At 38.9% G+C, this 19564-nt stretch overlaps 1 protein-coding gene across 3 annotated transcripts in view; it reads left to right on the top strand.

Moving 5' to 3' along the window:
* Window positions 1-19564, top strand: part of Ahcyl2 (adenosylhomocysteinase like 2) — a 193257-nt gene that overhangs the window by 150040 nt on the left and 23653 nt on the right. For all 3 annotated transcript variants that reach the window (XM_027950123.2, XM_027950122.2, XM_027950124.2), the window contains 7 exons: window positions 4526-4628; window positions 6886-6980; window positions 9700-9806; window positions 10965-11081; window positions 15647-15710; window positions 16324-16412; window positions 18866-18936. In XM_027950123.2, coding sequence (XP_027805924.1) covers window positions 4526-4628; window positions 6886-6980; window positions 9700-9806; window positions 10965-11081; window positions 15647-15710; window positions 16324-16412; window positions 18866-18936 — 646 coding nt within the window. The remainder of the gene's footprint in view (window positions 1-4525; window positions 4629-6885; window positions 6981-9699; window positions 9807-10964; window positions 11082-15646; window positions 15711-16323; window positions 16413-18865; window positions 18937-19564) is intronic.

Below are 19564 nucleotides of genomic sequence, written 5' to 3'. Positions count from 1 at the left end.
TGTATTATGTATAATTCTAGAGGCTGGGCAAGGACAAGCAGATTCAGTGTCTGTTGAGGCTTATTCCTCATAGGTGGCACACCTCTTAATACTGCTACCTTGGGGGTTAGATTTCAACATAAGACACTGGGGTACACATACATTCAGACCATAGCAATACCCAAATATTTAGTGTATAGTTTCCGTGAACAAGGACATTCTTTTTATACAATCAGTACAGTCACCAAAATTAGGAAATTAACATTGATTATTAACACTTACTCCTCAGATCCAATGCGAGTTTCACTTGTTGTTTCAGTAGTACTTTCTTCTTTAGATATTTTTCTTAGATGTTGATGGACCTTTATTTTATTTATTTATTTATATGTGGTGCTGAGAATCGAACCTGGGGCCTCACACATACTAGGCAAGTGCTCTTACCACTGAGCCACAACTCCAGCCTCTCAGTAGGATTTTTCATAACAAAATAATCCAGTCCATACCTGTGTCACACTTGATTGTCATGTCTCTCTTTGGTCTCCTTTATTTTCTTTTATTTTTTAATTGCTTTTATTTTTTAAATACATGATAGTGGAATGCATCACAATTCTTTATTACACATATAGAATACAATTTTTCATATCTCTGTTTGTATATAAAGTATGTTCACACCAATTCATGTCTTCATACATGTACTTTGGATATCTTTAATCTCCTCTAGTCCAGAACAGTTACTCATTCTTTCTTAGCTTTTCATGAGCTTGATACTCCTGAAGATTACAGAGGAATTATTTTGTAATGTCCTCAGTTTATATTTTTCTGCTGCTTCCTCATTATTTGATTGAGACTATGCATCTATAGTAGGACTATCACAGAAATGATGCTTCATTTTCCCCACTGAATCCAATTAGGTGGTTATGATTTCATTTTGTTCCATATTGTTGATGTTGTTTGATCCCGTAAGATGGAATCTCCCTGCTTTTCCTTCATAAAAGTTATTTTTTTCTCTTTGTAATTAATACATTTTTGTAACTATCCTATTCTTCATTAGACTTTGCATTTATTTTTTTTTTTTAGTTGTACATGGACACAATACCTTTATTTTATTTTTATGTGGTGCTGAGGATCGAATCCAGTGTCTCATATGTGCCAGGCAAGCACGCTACCACTGAACTACAGCCCCAGCCCTCATTTATTTTATGTAGTGGGTGATAGGCCTTACTATCCTTATTTTGATGCTTATGTTGTCCCCAGGCCAGGAGGAGCCCTTTGGTGTGGCTTCCATGGCTTGTATTTTGATAATTCACTTTCATTCTTTGAACGTTTTCTTGATTGCAGTAGAAGATATTCTAAGCTCTGCTGTAGCCTTGGAATCAGTTATATTTCCAAGGACCCCTGGCTCTTTTAAGAAGATCTGGGCATTAATATAATCTTTGCTATTGGAATGTCATTGTTTCTGGATCCTCTTTTATTAATTTTGGAAAATAACTGCTTATTAACTCTTCTTTTAACAGTACAGGATTGAATCTGGGGGTGCTCTATTGCTGAGCTAGAGCCCTTTTTATTTATTTATTTATTTATACATATCTATTGGTACTGAGATTGATCCCACTGGGTGCTTTGCCACTGAGCTAATTCCCAGTACTTGCCTTTTTTTTGAGACAATCTTGCTAAGTTGCCCAGCGCTAGCTTTGAACTTGCAACCCCCTTGCCTCAGCCTCCTGAGTCACTGGGATTATAGACATGCACCACTATGCCCAGGTATCCCTTCTATTTTTGAGAAGAGTCACACAGTGTTCTTGACTCTGGCTTGAACTTGTGATCCTCCTACTTAGGGCACCACTCCTAGCTTCTGGCTCTAATTCTTGACACCTGGCTTACTTTTGTCACTTTTTTGTGTTCCTTAAAATTTTTTGAGTGACAGCATATTAGTTTTTGTTATAGCTATGAATTGAACTAGATTTAGCTTTTATTGTTGTGCATCAAAGGCTTCAAATTCCTTTAGCAGTGGGATACTGTTACCTTGCGTTTTGATTTTACTTCCAGAGGGCTTTTCTAGTGTTTCTGCCATCACCCTCAACATTCAACTGCTTCAGTATATGTATTCTACAGGGAACTCTGTCTTCAAGTGCCTGCCCCCACTATAGCACAAATGGTTGCTCTTTGTTTCCCAGGATCAGCCTCCTGGTGAGGGCTGGAGGAGTCCAATCAGTGTTAGGCAGGCAGTGTTCCTGCCTCTCTTTTATGTAGCAGCCAGATTTTGCCTTGTACCTGTGGGAGTCTCAGGCAAAAGATGTTTTTTGCCCTTCCTGGAGAGGTAGCAGATCTGTGAACTGTCCTGTGCTCAAGAGGGTTCCCTGCTACTCTCCCAGAAGCAGAGAGTTTTTGTTTCTGCCCTCCCTCAGGAGCACTGAATCTTTACATGGTACCTGAAGACAGTCATGAATCCTATTCTTCTTCCTACAGTGAGAAAAATATAGAAATATGCCCAGGTTCCATGCCTGCCTCTGGGCCCAGCCATCAGCTCTCTGCATGTGAAACTCCTCATGTCTAACTGGGGCTCCAGAAATCCAGATGACAAACTTTCCAATGCTTAGCCTTTTATTTTTCTTGTTGTTGTTTTGTACTAGGTCTTGAACCCAGGGGTGCTTAACCACTGAGCTACATCCCTGTGGGAGGCCAACCTTATGGGTGACTGAGTTACACTTCCCAGCTGGGTGCTGAGGCGCTCAGTCACAGAAATGGGTGTGTCTTGCTACAGCCCCATGGGTGGAGCTATGCTCACCTGTTCCTTTGTAATATAACCCCTTGCCCTGTTTAGGATAGAATCTTCCATGGAAGTGCCTTGTGTGTGTCCCCTCCTCTTACTGTGCCCTTGGGTGTGGCCTACCCAGGTGTCAGTCAACCTGCTGACAGTGGACATCATGAAGATAGACTCAGCCCCCTGAAACCTGACCCCTTGCTTCATTTGAATAGCTTCTCCTCAATAAAAGGGGTCAGCTCGTGCTCTCTCTCTCTCTCTCTCTCTTTCTGCAGACCCTTAAGGTCAGAGGAGCCGTCACAGCAACCCCAAAGAAAAAGGTATTTGTGTCTCTTGTGTGGTTATTTCGTGCAGCCCAGTTAGCCCAGTTTAACTAGAGTGACCCCTGAGCCTTTTAGTCGCGAGAACAGAAACCCGGCACATCCCCAGCCCTTTTTTGTCTTTAATTCAGAGACAGGGTCTCACTGAGTTGCTTAGGGCCTTGCTAAGTTGCTGAGGCTGGCTTTGAACTCTCGATCCTCCTGCCTCAGCCTCCCAAGACTCCAGGATTACAGGCATGTGCCACCGTGCCTAGCCAATGCTTAGCCTTTAATTAAAATTTTAGTTAATTTTTCTTATCTCAAGTATTGCAGCTATTTCTTATCTCAGTACCACCTATTCCTCCCATATTCTGCCAAAGGCAAAACAATCTTCCCTCCTACTTAAAAAGATTTATCAGTGGCTGGGGTTGTGGCTTAGCAGAAGAGCACTCTCCTAGCACATGCAAGGCACTGGGTTCAATCCTCAGCACCACATAAAAATAAATAAAACAAAGTTATTGTGTCCAACTACAATTAAAAAAATAAAAAAAGACATCACTCTTGGGAGTTCAGTGTACTTGGTCATTTTACGACCTTGGCTCTTTGATGGGCTGAAGTTTAACTTTATAGATTACCAGATTTTTCTTGTTGTTAGGGTGGAAGTTTCTCTTGATTTCTGCATCCTAAGCAGAAGCAGAACTGTAAGTGTATGTTTTATTTAAAAAAAAAAAAAAGGGAGGGGGTCTCTGAAGTCCTTAGTTTTATGAAATATTATGCAGATTCAGTATACAAATAGGTTGAAGCATAGAATTCAGCTGGAGCCTCTTGCCTTGCCCTGTGTTCAGAAAACTGAAGAGGTTCTGTTGATCATTTCTTCCCTCCTTCCTTCCTTCCTTCTTGCCTTTCTTCTTGATGGTGCTGGAAATCAAACCGAAACCTCACATATGGTAGGCAAGTGATCTACCACTGAGCCATGTCCCTGGCTCCTGGAGAGGTTCTATAGAGCATGGTTTGAAAATTATTGGTCTGTTATTCCTGATGTACTTTCTCATTGTCAAATATATAAACTTGGGCTGGGTTGTAACTCAGTGATAGAGCACTTGCCTAGCATGTGTGAGGCACTGAGTTCAATTCTCAGTACCACCTAAAAAATAAATAAAGCCAGATGTGGTGGCATACATCTGTAATCCCAGAGGCTCGGGAGGCTGAAGCAGGAGGATCTCAAGTGAGGTGCTAAGCAACCCAGTGAAACCCTCTCTCTAAATAAAATACAAAATAAGACTGGGGATGTGGCTCAGTGGTCTAGTACCCCTGAATTCAATCCCTGGTATCAAAAATAAATAAGTAAATAAATAAATAAGTAAAGGTATTGTGTTCATCTACAACTACACACACACACACACACACACACACACACATACACATAATTATTAAAAAATATATGTTGGTATAAGCTTGTTCATCTCCTGTCTTCTCTTTAACACAGGTGCTTATGGAAACTCTGGGTGCTCTGGGGGCACAGTGCCGATGGGCTGCCTGTAACATCTATTCCACTCTCAATGAAGTGGCTGCTGCTCTAGCAGAAAGTGGTAAGTTCTTTTGCTTGTTTTCTAATGTCTTTGGCTGACGTAAGTCTCCCAGAAATGCCATTGTCTGTATATAAATGTTTTAGAAAGATTGACAGTAAAGCATCTGCCTGGTAAGAAATGGATCCCTGTTCTTGATAAGTTTGCTCTTTTTCTAGGTTTCTCTTGTCAAATACAATCTAGTTAACTTTGTTCTTTTGTAGTTGGCATATATGTACCTATATGTAATATTCTGTTATTCATGCTCCACTTTGACAAATAGAACACTGGTGAATGTTACTGGCTGTCTTAAGATAATGTGGATTAGAGAAAAGAATGCTTCAGCCATAGTTTTGTGGCCTTGCAGGTTTTGCAGTCAATAGTTTCCTCTGGTTTGATGTTTGGTATTTCTGCTTCAGCAGTAAAGAGGACTTGACCTGGCAAATTAATTTTGATCATAACATCTACTGACACTTGAAGGACAAAAGAAATAGGGAAGTATGGGCCTTGTCAGCTTCCTGCCTTCACTTTCTGATGCAAGGCACAGATCAGGGAACCAAGCAATATGTCAGAGCCCTTGGAAAAGCCCTACACAGCATGCATGTCTCTCCTTTTGCTAGTACTTTTGGCATTTCATTTGTGGTTTTTTGTTGTTGTTGTTTATATTCATTTATGTGGGAAGCCATTCTCACATGTGATTGGGCAACTCCCGGATTGGGTGTGAGGCGCTCTGGCTAAACTGTGTCGGAGCTTTCCCCACCCTCTCCTGGTGCGAGAGCCTGTCCGTGTAGGGGTGTGACTGACCACTGACCCTGAGGCCAATCACTGACCCTGACCTTGGAGTGCTGCCCCCCTCGACCTTCATTGGATGGAACTCTCCCCTGAATTTCTTGTTCCCCAATAAAAAGCCACTCCCTGGCGTGCTCTGCCTCTCTCTCCTGCTAGCCCTGATTAATCCTTGCTGCCCTACCGGGTGGTTCGAGGTGTGAGCCAGAGAGGTGAGAGCCGTCTCGGACCTGGTCATAGAAAAAGGTAATTGAGTCTGTGTGTTTATTTTGATCTCACTAGCTAACTTTTATGCCAAGAACCTCTTTAATGAAACCAGTGCGCTGGTAGCATGGTAGAACATTTATTTATAAAATTTTATTGATGTACATATGATAGAAAAATACACAAACATTAAATGAATAGCCCAATGAGTTGTACATATGTATCATTGCTTTTCTTTCCCAACAAATGTTTATTATCTTATTTTAAGAGAGAAAAAAAACAGGGATAGGAAGGGCAGCAGAATAGACAATATGATTGATGTATGTACATTCCATGTATGTATTATATGTCAAAATACATTCTGCTGTCATGTATGACTAAAAAAAATAAAAATAAAAATAAATAAAATTTAAAAAAAGAGATAAAAAAAACAAATGAGGCCCTGTGCAGTACAATATGCCTGAAATCCCAGGGACTCAGGAGGCTGAGGCAGAAGAATTCAAGTTCAAGGCTAGCCTCAGCAATTTTGTGAGAAGACACTGTCTAAAAATTTAAAAAATTAAAAGGGTTTGAGATGTAGCTCAGTGGTAGAGGCCCTTCAGGTTCGATTCCCCCGTCCCCCAAAAAAGACAAATGAGACAATATCTTTGCCCTTAGAATCTTACACTGTACTAGAAGAGAGATAATACATTTGCATAAATAATGATATTACAAGGACATATGTAGTAAATATGACAACTGAGCATGAATTCATATTCAGTACACATACAATAGACATAGAAAAGTTTGGATTCCTTGAGCACCTGCTTCCAACTGGGTTAATCAGTCTTCATTGGGAACATGACACTTAACTGGGCTATGACATGAAGCAAACATTTTAGCAGATGGAGGAAAGTATGAGAGTTTTCCTGATGAAGAGGGTGGGATGACTAAATTATAGAAGCAACAAAGATTGAAGTGCAGTTGGGAAATGTTAAGAGTGCCAGTTTGATTGAGTCAAGAAGTATTCATTTCTGGTTTCTTCTTTTTTCCCTTTAGTCATATTTTTAGCAACCATCATACTCCTGTTACGCTTATCCTCTTTGGGCTAACAAGAACAAAATAACCATCAAAGATAAAAGAATGGGTAAAAGGGCTGAAGGCAATACTAATCATTGAAGAAAGTCAGTCCAAGGAATATAACAAGATTGAGAGTGTTTAGAATTGGGGAAAATCAGTGCCTTCTTGCCAAAAATTGGGAGTCAGCTCTTTTTACAACCTTTACTGGTTTCTCTTTATTCCTTTTTCATAGGATTTCCTGTCTTTGCCTGGAAAGGAGAGTCAGAAGATGACTTTTGGTGGTGCATTGACAGATGTGTGAACGTGGAGGGCTGGCAGCCAAACATGGTGGGTCAGATTTCTGCTAACCCACTTCTGTGTGTGTTCGATAGGATGATGGTAGGGAGGGCTCTATGACCTGGGAGAGGATTTCCCAACAAGAAGGAAGGAAAATGGCTCTATTTCTATCTGAGGTACCTGGGTTCCCAAGAGAATTGAACCTCTTAAAACTTCAGAGACTAGGGGTTGGAGTTGTGGTTCAGCGGTAGAGCGCTCACCTAGCATGTGCAAGGCCGTGGGTTTGATCCTCAGCACCACCTAAAAATAAAATAAAAGTATTGTGTCCAACTACAACTAAAACAAAATATTTAAAACAAACAACTTCAGAGACTTAATTGTTGGTACTGATCATTTGGAAGCATTCATTTTTCTCAGTAATATTAACATGCTGCCCAAGAGCATTGGCTGGTTTAAAAGCAAGGGTAATGCATTTCCATCTCCTGCCACTGCCTACCACTACCCCCACCCCACAACACCAGTAACAACCACCAAAAACACTAAATAAATGAAAACCCCCAGCTCCTGATGTACTGAGCTTTTTAAAAGAATTAATGTACTGAATTTATAGCATACCCAAAGATCTTCCAAGTTCAAATTTCTTCTCTTTATTCATTTCCTGCCTAAAAACGATGACCAAGCAAAGTTTGGGATTTTTTTAAAATTTTTGCTTCATTTTTATTTCTGTTTCATTTTTGTAAAAGAACAAATCTTGAAGGCTGATAGCACATTAGATTCACATACTGGCAAAAAGCTACACTGAGTATGAGGCACCCCGGCTTTGCAAACATTTCTGCATATTAGTGAGAGGAGAAATTAGAAAATCCACTGAAAAAAGAAACCATTGCTTATTGCTAAAGACCACGGAGCAGGCTTCACCTGGTACAGGACAGAGAAACAGCCTTTTCTGAATTCTGTAGTCCAGGTCACATGGCATCAGGTGCTGGTTTGATGAAGCTGGGTTAAAGTTTTTGTATCCCAGAGGGATATAATACAGTGGCTCTAAGATGAGTCACCTCGTTTTAGCAATTTTAACAGTGACAGAAGAGAGTAATGACTGACAGACAGAAGAGAGTAATGACTGGCAGACACTAGAGAAGATATGCCAAGGGGTTTCTCTTGGGAATAAAACTCTAATTTTATAGTCATGAACACAGGGAGGATATGGTATTTAACCCAGAGAGCTTTTATGAAATGTGGAGCCAGCACAAATAGCTGGAAAGTTAATAAAGGAAAATTATACAAGGACAAAAATAGTTGTCACCCCAGAAAAATTAGGACCCTGTGCTTCTTTGGATCCTGTCAAGATCTAATGCTTTTCCTTGCTTTCCAACCTTAGGAAGATTCCCTGATGAACAGAATTTCTATAATAGAATTACATGAGGAAAATTATGAGCTACATTCATTATATAAATGTTAGGGATAGCCTACATCATATACCTTTGTTAAAAGGGAAAAGTAGATAAGAATGGAGGGACTGACCAGAGAGTTTACAATTATTCAGTCCTTTTTGTCTCTGATCTTTTTTTGTGGGATTAGAGGCTAAACGGAAAATCTCATGGGATTCCATCAGGCAAAAAGGGAGAGAGAAACTCAGAAAATCCTTTGGGTTTCTTAGAGCATCAGTTCTGAGGGTTTCTGTTTGAAGTATGGAATGAGGATAAGAGTTCTAATGTGAGCCCTATCTCGGTCTCTCCTCTCAAGCAAGATTGAGTAAGTCAGAGAAAATAGATTGGAAGTGAAAAAGACCAGATGGTAGACATGAAGTTGGGGAGTTTGTGTACTTCGGGGTTCAGGATGACATTTTAGTACTTGTGGTAGGGTTGATATGATGGAACTGTAAAATGGGCACGTGCCAGCTCTGGGGATTTTCTAGACAGATGGGCATAACAATTTAGAAAGTTCTGCCAAGCACACTTCTGACAGCCCAGTGAAGGGCTCAAGTGCCATAGCCTAGGGCCTGGTAGTATTCTAAGCTGATCTTTATTCAGTTTATTTATAATTCAGTAGCTTTCCTCTGCTGATGAAAGCTCCAGTGGGCACAGCATTGTGTTTATCTTTAATCCCAACCTGAAATAGTGATGAGCTGCTCAGAGGCATGCTTGCACACCTACATGCTGCACGGCTTCCTAGTTATTTTTAATTTGGTTTATACAGAGTGTGAGGTTGTGCTAGGCAAAACCCAACAATGCTGCCTGATACATTGGGTGGGAGAGTGCCTCTACATTGGGAGAAGTAAAGTATTAACAAATGTAGTTTTATAAACCATTGTTTTGAGATGGAGACTAATTATTCATCCTTTAATTTAAGCTAAGCTTTGATTGAATATATTCAGAGTCCCGAATTTAACCTATAGAAATTAGCTATATGAAGTTTAGGCTTGTGAATATCTTTGTACATTCATGAACTAGTTAGAAAACCACTTAAGCTGTCAACCCATAAAAAGAAAAATCCTCATCATATTGCAGGGTATTGAAATATAGTAGATGTGTTATGTGGGAGGGTCATTTGGCTATGAGAATTGCAATTGGCCTTTCACCCCCTTGTTGTCTTTTACTTGAGTATCATTACTGGTAGATTATTACATTAGCTCTGGCTTTAAGTTACTTTGTATGACCATATGAGAAATTTAAATGTCCTTAAATAGGTAACTAGAAATTGAGACACAAGACCCAGAGAACTCTTGAATCTTCAGCAAAATGAATAACATTACTGATGCTTACTGTTGCAGATCTTGGATGATGGAGGGGATCTTACTCACTGGATTTATAAAAAGTACCCCAATATGTTTAAGAAAATCAAGGGCATAGTCGAGGAGAGTGTTACTGGAGTCCATAGGTAAGATTCAACATGAGCAAAAGTGGCTTCATACAGCCTAGATATATAATTTTGTAATCACGTACTTATAGAACATATTATGTTAAAAATTGGATCCTGCTATGAGATCTGAGATTGTACACTTTTTTTGAAAATAACAAATAACAAAATAGTGAAAGGAAAACAAATGAGGTTCTCATGTTTTCTAGTTCATGTGAAGCAGTGAGAGCTTGTTCTTTTTTGGACAAATCCATTTACTCAACAAATGTTTTTTGAACTTCTACAGTGAATTGCTCTAGGTTCTAGGGATCTAATAGTGGACGAAACAGACAAAAACTGTACCCTCACAGAGTTTACTTGCTTATGTAGAGAGCAAGGACTTAGAGTTCTGTTCCCAAATGAACATGATTCCCTTAATAAAATTTGAAATCATTTCTGTTTGCAATTATTCACCCACAAAGACCTTATGAAATAAAATTTGTGGGAAGAAAATTCTGAATAAGCCACCATGACTACTTCAGTGTCTTATGAACTTTTTGAATATACAAAATCATAAGTTATAACATAAACTTTAGACTCTTAGAAGGTATGAATTTTGAATAAAACAAATAGATCTAATTTTAATGACTAACTTAATATAAAACTCATAGATATGCATATTTATAGGTATGTATATGGACATTATAAATTTGAGACTATTTGAAAATTAAAATTATTGCCTTAGAATAGTGAGATTATGCATGATTTTTAAGATTGTACTTAGTTACTCCTTTTATAATTAAAAAGGAAAATCATGGCTGGGGATTTTGTTCAGTGGTAGAGCACTTGCCTGGCATGTGCAAGGCCCTGGATTCAATCTCCAGCACCACAAAAAAAGCTGGGGTGGGGGGGGAGTAAAGTAAAATTAGTATGAAACTTAAAATTTTTACATTTAAGGCCTTAAAGTTAGGTCAAGGATTTTCTTCACATGACTTTTGGATAAGGTCTTTATTCCTAAGCAGTATGTAGCCTCTAAAACACATTCTTCATTTCTCAGTATCCACCTAACAGGATGGAACTTGTCATGTCTCATGCCCTCAAGCCCACCTCCTCAATACATTTTTAGGATTTGACATGAAACCAACAGAAGATTGTAACATCTCATTTTTTTATATTCTTCTTGACTTTTCTTATCCCCAGGCTGTACCAACTGTCCAAAGCTGGGAAGCTCTGTGTCCCAGCCATGAATGTCAATGACTCAGTCACCAAACAGAAATTTGACAACCTGTACTGTTGCCGTGAATCAATTCTTGATGGGTAATGTTTATTATCTTTGAGATGAGCTTGAGTTACTTTCTTTTTGGTTTTGGTTATTTCTAGAAATGATTCATATGGCCCCTCTGGATCTGTCACCACTTCACACCCAATATTTTATAACGCAGAACTACATTGGTATCACTATTATAAGAAAATCCATTTTACTTAAGCAATGGGACTAGCTCGTATCTATTAATAGGCAGAATTCTTACTTTGTGACCCTATCAGACCTGTGAGTCATTAACTAAATTCAGTATAAACAAGCAAATATTTTTAATAATTTAGAAAACAGTTCCTAGTCATCCTATTCTAGGTCCTGTCTCATGCTCTATCATAAAATTCTTAAATTCTAACTGTCATGTAATTCCGTGGCCATTTGGAAACTTGTGGTGAAGAAACAATTTCCAGAGGAATTTCTAGCTTTTTCAGATCTGTAAGTACTGCAAGTCTGACAAAATCCACTCATTACATACCAAATCCTGTGTTCTTCTAATACTCAGTTTGTTTCTATACTTGTGTTCTGACATTCATTCTTTGTTGCTAGGAATATCCCACTTGTCAGTCAGCTTTCTGTTACTGTAACAAATACTTGAGACAATCAACTTATAAAGAGAAAGAATTTATTTTGGTTTGCAGCTTTAGAGGTTTCAGTCCTTAGTCAGTTGACTCTGTTGCTTTTGAGCCTGTGTCAAAGCAGCACATCATGGCAGGGGAAGTGTGGTGAAGCAAAGCTGTTCACCCTACAGCCAGGACATGGGAAGAGAAGAAGAGGAAGGGGTTGGGGTCCCACTTTACCTTTCAAGGACATGCCAGTAACTGGAAGACCTTCTACTAGTCCCCACTTCATAGTTTCCATTACCTCCCAATACCACCAATCTGAGGACCAAGCCTTTAACAGCTGGGCTTTGGGGTATATTCCAGATCCAAACTATAGTACACCATAATTTCCTAAGTGAAACCATTAAAATGGTTTAGAATATTGCCAAGTCAGATGGTTCCCATCATGTATATGTTAATGGAAAAGTGAAGAAAGGCTCTATGGAACATGTTACTAACCTGCTGGAATCTCGGGGCATTGGAGCTAGAATTTAGCAATACTGGAGATTGAACCCAAGTTCACTCTACCATTGAGCTCTTCCCCATCCTATTTTATTTTATTTTGAGACAGGGGTCTCACTAAGTTGCTGAGATTGACCTTGAACTTATGATTCTCCTGCCTCAGCCTCCCGAGTAGCTGGAATTATAAGCATGTATCACTGTGATGGCTCTGTTGTTTACTTATTAACTGTAAATAATAAATAGACTGGTTATTTAATTCTCCTATGTGTATTTCCTCATCTGTGAAATGGTGACAGTAAGACCTACCTCAAAGAGTTATTGTGAGGATTAAATGAGAAGATAAGTTTGCTCAGTGTTAATCTCCCTTGCCCTTCTTTCTAGGACTCTGTACAATAAGTTCTAGGGTTGAGTTAGACTTTAGGGGAAGCTTTTTGCTTTGAATTTTTTTTTTATTTGGGGGCTATCCAATACAAATTCCATCTATTGTTAATTATTACTACTATAGGATCAACAGTATTATCTGATAGATTGAACAGTTTAGTAGATTTTTAGTCTAGTCTGTTATAGTTCTGCACCTAGTTCTATGTAGATAAAAGGGTTGCTGCTGTTGTGAATACTTGAGCCTGATCAAATCAATAGTAATCTGGGTATTTTCCTTAAACCATTTGCTTATCCACACAACTAGCTGTCTTTTTGACTTTTCAACTCCTAAATCTGTGAAACTAAAAGCAGCCTATACTAGGTTCAGTAAAAGATGCATAAAGATACCTGCACCAGTTCATAAAAATGGACAGAATCCTTCCCAATCAGGGTTTACCCTGGAGGTAAGAAATGTTCTTTAAAGTCAGAAATGTATGAAGTGAGAAAGCTAGAAGCAGTGGAACAGGAGTAAAGTTAGTTTCCACAGCAAAGAAACAGGAAAACGTCAACTATTCTCTAGAAACTCTCTGAATGCTAAGAGTTTGTAGGAACCTGCCAATGGTGAAAAACTTTCCAACTGGGTCAAGAACAGTTGTTCCTCTCAGCAGAGCTGAGAGCCAGAGAGATGAAAGGAGAGGCAAACTGTGCTCCAGGGAGGGGTGCATGGAAAGGGGAGAACACTCACTCCAGTAGAGTGTCTATATGAGAAAGGTGTTGGTGACTGACCTTCTGTGTTTCTGGGCTGGTTCCCCATGGCAACAAGGGAAGTCCTGTAACTAGGATGTAGTGTAAATGCAGCAAGGGCAGCCTTCTGGAGACTGAGGTTCTCCCAGTGCTTCAAAGGTAGTGCTTCAGGTAGGATTTTCAGATCATGTAAGAGCTCCTCTACAGACCCTAGGGCTAGAAGAATTAAGACAGAAATAGGAACTTGGCATGATTCTAATTCAACACCAGACAGCTTACTGCACCCAGCCTTCCAAAATCCCTTCTTGGGGGCGGGGGGATTGTGACTCAGTGGCAGAGCACTTGCCTCACACAAATGAGGCACTGGGTTCTATCCTCAGCACCACATAAAAATAAATGAATTAAATATAGGTATTGTGTCCATCTACAACTTAAAAAATATTTTTTAAAGAAATCCTTTCTTGGAGGTGCTACGGCTGGCTGTAGCTCAGTGGCAGAGCACTTCCCTAGCTCGTGTAAGGCACTGGGTTTGATCCTTAGCACTGCATAAAAATAAATAAAAACAAAGGTAGTATTCCATCTGCAACTAAAAAGAAAATTTTTTAAAAAATTCTTTCTTGGCTGAGGTCTTTTCTGTTCTTTATCGTTGAACCTTAAGACAGATATGGATCCTAAGATCCCAGGGAAATCATTACCTAATTGGAATCCATCCACATAAGTGCCTAGCTGTTGTTTGCAGAGCAGTGGTTGATGATATTTCCTTTTCCCCACAGCCCCCTGTAGTCACAGTGAGAGAATGTCTTCCTTGGGAAGAGAGGAGAAAAGGCTTGAGGAGGGTGGAGGGTAGTCAAAGCAAAGGAGACCCAGAAATATGATCTTTTGATTCTCTTTGCTGTGCTAGCCATTCCAGAACCACTCCCCTAAGCCACAATTTCTAAGTATAGTAGTAGCCCTGCCAGACTTATCTCTTCACTCAACAAGAATTGCCTCTGCACTTATTGGTATTTGATGATCTTAATTGGGGTGTGTATAGTTATTGGTATAGTTGCCAAATCATTGAAAGAAGGATTACTACTTTGCCTTTGGAACATTTATTGATTCTATTCAACAAAAGAGGTAAACAGGTAGATAAAAGAGTAAAAAGACCTACAAATATTTGTAGAAATTGTCTATTGCAACATAGTCCATTTTTTAGTTGAAAACTTTCTTTTGCCTAGCACAGGATTCCCAGAGAAAGGAGTCTTACTGCATCCCAAGAGGAGCCAGAAATCACTATGACAAATTCTTTTGAGAAACCCCAGAAACAGAATCAGCTTTGTAGAGAATTACAGACAGAGATAGAACATGTCTGAGAAGGGATCAACTCCAAAAAACTCAATGACTACTTCTGTGGTCGGTGTCAACTTGTATCAAAGCTCTCCTTCACTCTGTTGCTAATTACTCTCCCTGTTGAATTAATGTAGGACCCACTAGCCATTCTGAAACCACTAACTGTATTACTCATGTACCATTGTTATATTTTATATTATCTGAATCAATAAGCTGAAATAATGTTTTCATGAAACCAGAGCTCCTAAATTAAAATCACTTTAATTTCTTATTTATCTTTCCTTTTATTTAAACATATTATATATTCTAAATATTATATATTAAGTCTATATATATTGCTATTAATGTTTAAAAGTTACTCTGTAACTGGGCACATACCCATAATCCCAGAGAGTTCCAAGACTGAAGCAGGAGAATTGCAAGTCTCAATAATTTAGTGAGACCCTGTCTCAAAATAAAAAACTAAAAGGACTGGGGATGTAGCTATGTGGTAGAGCACCCCTGGGCTCAATCCCCTATACTGGGGGAAAAAAAAATTACCACATAACTCTCATCTTCTCTTCCCCACCACTCCCAAGAAAAACATGAATAAAGGGGGGGGGGTTGTGAATCTCTCATATACGTAGAATTGGTTGGATGGCAAGGAGTGAGAAAATATGTTCTTTAGTCTTTCTGGTTATTAGTTTCTGTAGGGTAGAAACCAAGCTTTTCATCAAAATGAAAAATAAACAACAACAAGAACTACACAAACAGCCGGGTGCAGTGGCGCATGCCTATAATCCCAGCAGCTCGGGAGGCTGAGGTAGGAGGATCACAAGTTCAAAGCCAGCCTCAACAAAAGTGAGGCACTAAGCAACTCAGTGAGACCCTGTCTCTAAGTAAAATACAAAAGTAGGTTTGGGGATGTGGTTCAGTGGTCAAGTGCCCCTGAATTCAATCCCTGATACTACCCCCCCCCCCAACACCAAAAAAAAAAAAAAAAAAAACCAACACAAAGAAACCTGATTTAACTTCAGGATATAATTATTTATTTATTTGTTTGTTTGTTTTAACCTAAATGTTTTTCCCCCTAGACTTAAAAGGACAACAGACATGATGTTTGGTGGAAAGCAAGTGGTAGTCTGTGGCTATGGAGAGGTAAAATTTAACTTATTATTAGGTGTTAGAAATGTATTTTGATGGGACTAAGGCTGTAGCTCAGTGGTATCATGCCTGCCTTACACACATGAGGCACTGGGTTCAATCCTCAGCATGGATACAATAAAGATATTGTATCCATCTACAACTAAAAAATATTTTTTAAAAAATGTGTTTTGATGACATATTCTAGAACTATTTCCCATACATATGGACATAAGAGTATATTCATTTACCACTTTAGATGGAGAGAAAAAAAATTAGAGGCTTTCTGGTTGAAGTGCAATCTTTCTTTTTTCCTTTGCGTTTTGCCATTTTTTCTTAGGTTGATTTTTCTGACTTGTTCCAGCACCAAAGTTTGTGATGTTCCTTTAGCTTGTGTTTTGATTATAAATCGTGAGTGTGGGTGTTCTGTGCACATGAATGTGCTAAGCAAGGGCCCCCAGAGTTTGTTTATGAACTGCATTTATTTGTTTTTCTTGTTTTAACTCAAGCATGAATCTATTCAACAAAATTCCGTTTGAGGGTGGGAAGGAAGGTACACTTTACCAGAAGCTTTGAGAAACTATTTCTCACCACCTGTTCTTTTATGTGTGCTCTCTCCCCACTTCAGGTTGGGAAGGGGTGCTGTGCTGCTCTGAAAGCCATGGGCTCCATTGTGTACGTTACTGAGATAGACCCCATCTGTGCCCTGCAAGCCTGGTAAGCATGCAAGGGAGACCTGTTTCCTCCTCCACACTAAAGTCTCATAGACCATTTTGGAGATGCCTCCAAGAAATGGCCTGCGTAGTACCATCTCTCACCCTGTAGAAGTCCAGATCCTGAGAGAGGCTGCCAAATAGTAAGCTCGGACTTTCAAAGGTCAAGGAGCTACGGTCTGAGAAAAGTTAAGCTTTAGAATTTGAGCCAAAGACCCTTTATTTTCTGCATATGTAGTCTGTGACCCTTTGAAAACGAAATAGTGAGACCAAGGGTAGAACATGTGCTTACTAAAATGTGCAAGGCCCAGAGTTCAATTCCCAACACATACACACACAAACATATACACACCCAAAGGGTGGGAGTTGAGGAAGAAGAAAAAGAAAAGGAGGGAAGGAGGAAAGAAATAGGCTGGTATCAGATGCTTTCTGATGTGATACACTAAAAAAGAACATTTCTATGACATTCTTTCCCAAAATGTATTACTTGAATCTACTTGTTTTAGTCAGCTGTTTTGCTGCTGTGACTAAAAGACTCTACCAGAACAACTGTAGAGAAGGAAAAGTTTATTTAAGGGCTCACAGTTTCAGAATCTTAGTCCATGGAAGGCCAGCTCTATTCCTCAGGGTGCTAGGTGAGGCAGAACATCATGCAGAAGAGTGTGGCAGAGGGAAGCAGCTCGCAAGGTGATCAGGAAGCAGAGAGAAAGAGATTCCACTGGTCAGCTACAAATGTATACCCCCAAGCCAAGCCCCAATTCCCACCTCCTCCAGCCACACCTACCACTTCATTTACCACTTAGTTAATCCCTATCAGGAGATTAATTCACTGATTGGGTTAAGACTTATAATCCAATCATTTCTTCTCTGAACTTTCTTGCATTGTCTCACACATGAGCTTTTGAGGGACACTACATCCAAACCATAACACTAATCATGAGGAAACATCAGACATATCCAAATTAAGGGTAAAATCTTCTAACTCTGAATGAATGGTATATGGGAATTTATTTGTACTCTTCTTTTAATTATTAAGTTTCAAATTATACCCCACTCAGTCTTTACCACTAACTCTCTAGGGGAAGGTTTCAGGATGGTATAAAGCCATTTCCCTGTGTCCAGCCACTCCTCATACATCCTAACCAAAAACCCACAGGTTTCCCCAGCAGACTTGCTGACCCTCTGAGTTAAGGCTCTAACACATGAGGTGAACCATCATTCTTCAAATACTCTCAGTGTTCATTAGAGAAACCTGAATATGATACTGATTGCAGTACAATTCATATTAGCTTATAGATATGAACTGATACATAAATATTTATTTAGGTAGAAATATTTAGATTTTATCCTGAAGATAGTCAATCTCACTGAAGTATTTTAAGCAAGGAAATGACAAGTTCCTATTGCATTTAGGGATGTCACTCTGCAAAATGATTTTGAGACGTAAGCCTAGAAGTAATGAGATTTTGGCTGAGGGTTACTGCAGTAATTAAGGAAATAAAAAGACATGAACTTAGGCAAGGCCAGCATGTGGGAGAGAAGGGAACAGATAGATTCAAGAGATTTTTTAAGGAATTGAGAAAATAGAATCAACCAAATTTGGGGACAGCTTTAGTTAGGGAGAGGCAATAGGCCAGGATGTTCTAGTTTCTTTGGTTAATTCAGTTTGGTGAACAGTAATACTGCTGATCAAGGTAGAAAATATATAGGAAGAGTAGATGGGGATGGGAATGTGGAGAAGATAATGAGTTTATTTTCAAACATGGTAAGCTTGAGATTCTTCTGGGATATCTGTGAGGAGCTGTCCAGTAGACAATTTGTCCTTTGCTATGAAGCTTTGGAGAGAGTTAAGAGATACAAATGTGCAAATTATCTACCTAAAAGTGTTCATTTGCAGCCAAGGTCAGGTTATAAATGAATACTGAAAGAATAAAGAGTCTAGGCAGAATCCAATAGAGTACCAATATTTAAAGGTTGGCAGAGGTTGATAAGAGATGATTAGAAAAGTAGGAGAAAAACCAGGAAGTAAAAGTATCAAGGAGCTCAAAGAGTATAGCGTTTTAAGAATGTAAGCAATGTTTAATGTCACAGAAGAAATCAAGTAGTGAAAGAATCTAAGACATACTTTTGTTTTTAGCATGATCATTGATGATCTTGGGAGAGCAGTTTCGGTGGGGGAAGTAGATTCAGTGACTAGGTGGTACTTTCTAGAAACTTGGCTGGGAACTCATGTAACTCATGTAGAATGAAATAAGTTCCAGTGATACAAAGGTAACTTTTATTTCTCTTGTATAAGCTAAGTAAATGGTTTGGATTTTTCACTGATAGAAATAGTTCCAGCTATCTCAGGAAGTGACATTTCAGGTACCAAAGGAACTTGGTAATAGCATTTGAGATTCAGTGGCAAAAGGCTGTCCAGCTGTCTGTTTAGGAAATGATCGTGCTTTATCTCTACAGTATGGATGGATTTCGACTGGTGAAATTGAATGAGGTCATCCGACAAGTGGACATTGTTATTACCTGTACAGGTATGATTATGACATATTAAATGGGGTGACACTTGGGAACTCTTTCATGGAGTAATTGAAATATGATTGGAAATGTTCTGAAAACCAAACACAAAAGCCAGGATATTAGTCCATAAAACCAGTCAATCTTTTTCATATTTTTCCTGCCTCTTAAGAATTCGGACCAAATGTACACCATTAGGTCTTCCCTTTAGGAAAGTTTCTCTATACCCTTTATTACTGTTATATTTCCATCTATCTTTAGCTACCTAGGATACAGCTTAAGATGAGACTCATTTGTAGAGGTTTATTTGGGAAGCCAGATCTTAAATGTATACAGTTGATTTTGTTGTTGTTGTTGTTGCTAGTGATTGAACCCAGGCAGGGCCTTAAGCATGCTAAAAATACACATACTGTACCATTGAGCTATACCCCTAGTCCCTTAATTATTTGTTTTATCTCCAAAATGAAGTATGTCTTTAGTCCCTGGAATTAAGTCAAGGCTAGAGCAAAATTCTTAATAGAGAAAATGAGAGAGGTTATTGTATTCTCAAATGAATAGATTTTGAATTTGAGAGAGGAATATGCAGAGAGAGCTAATTTCTTTATATTGAGAAGCTTATTTTATTTTTATAAATCATAGAAACAC

This window comes from Marmota flaviventris, chromosome 1 (genome assembly GCF_047511675.1).
Source record: "Marmota flaviventris isolate mMarFla1 chromosome 1, mMarFla1.hap1, whole genome shotgun sequence".
Taxonomy (NCBI): Eukaryota; Metazoa; Chordata; class Mammalia; order Rodentia; family Sciuridae; genus Marmota; species Marmota flaviventris.
This window is presented reverse-complemented; position numbering and strand designations above follow the sequence as displayed.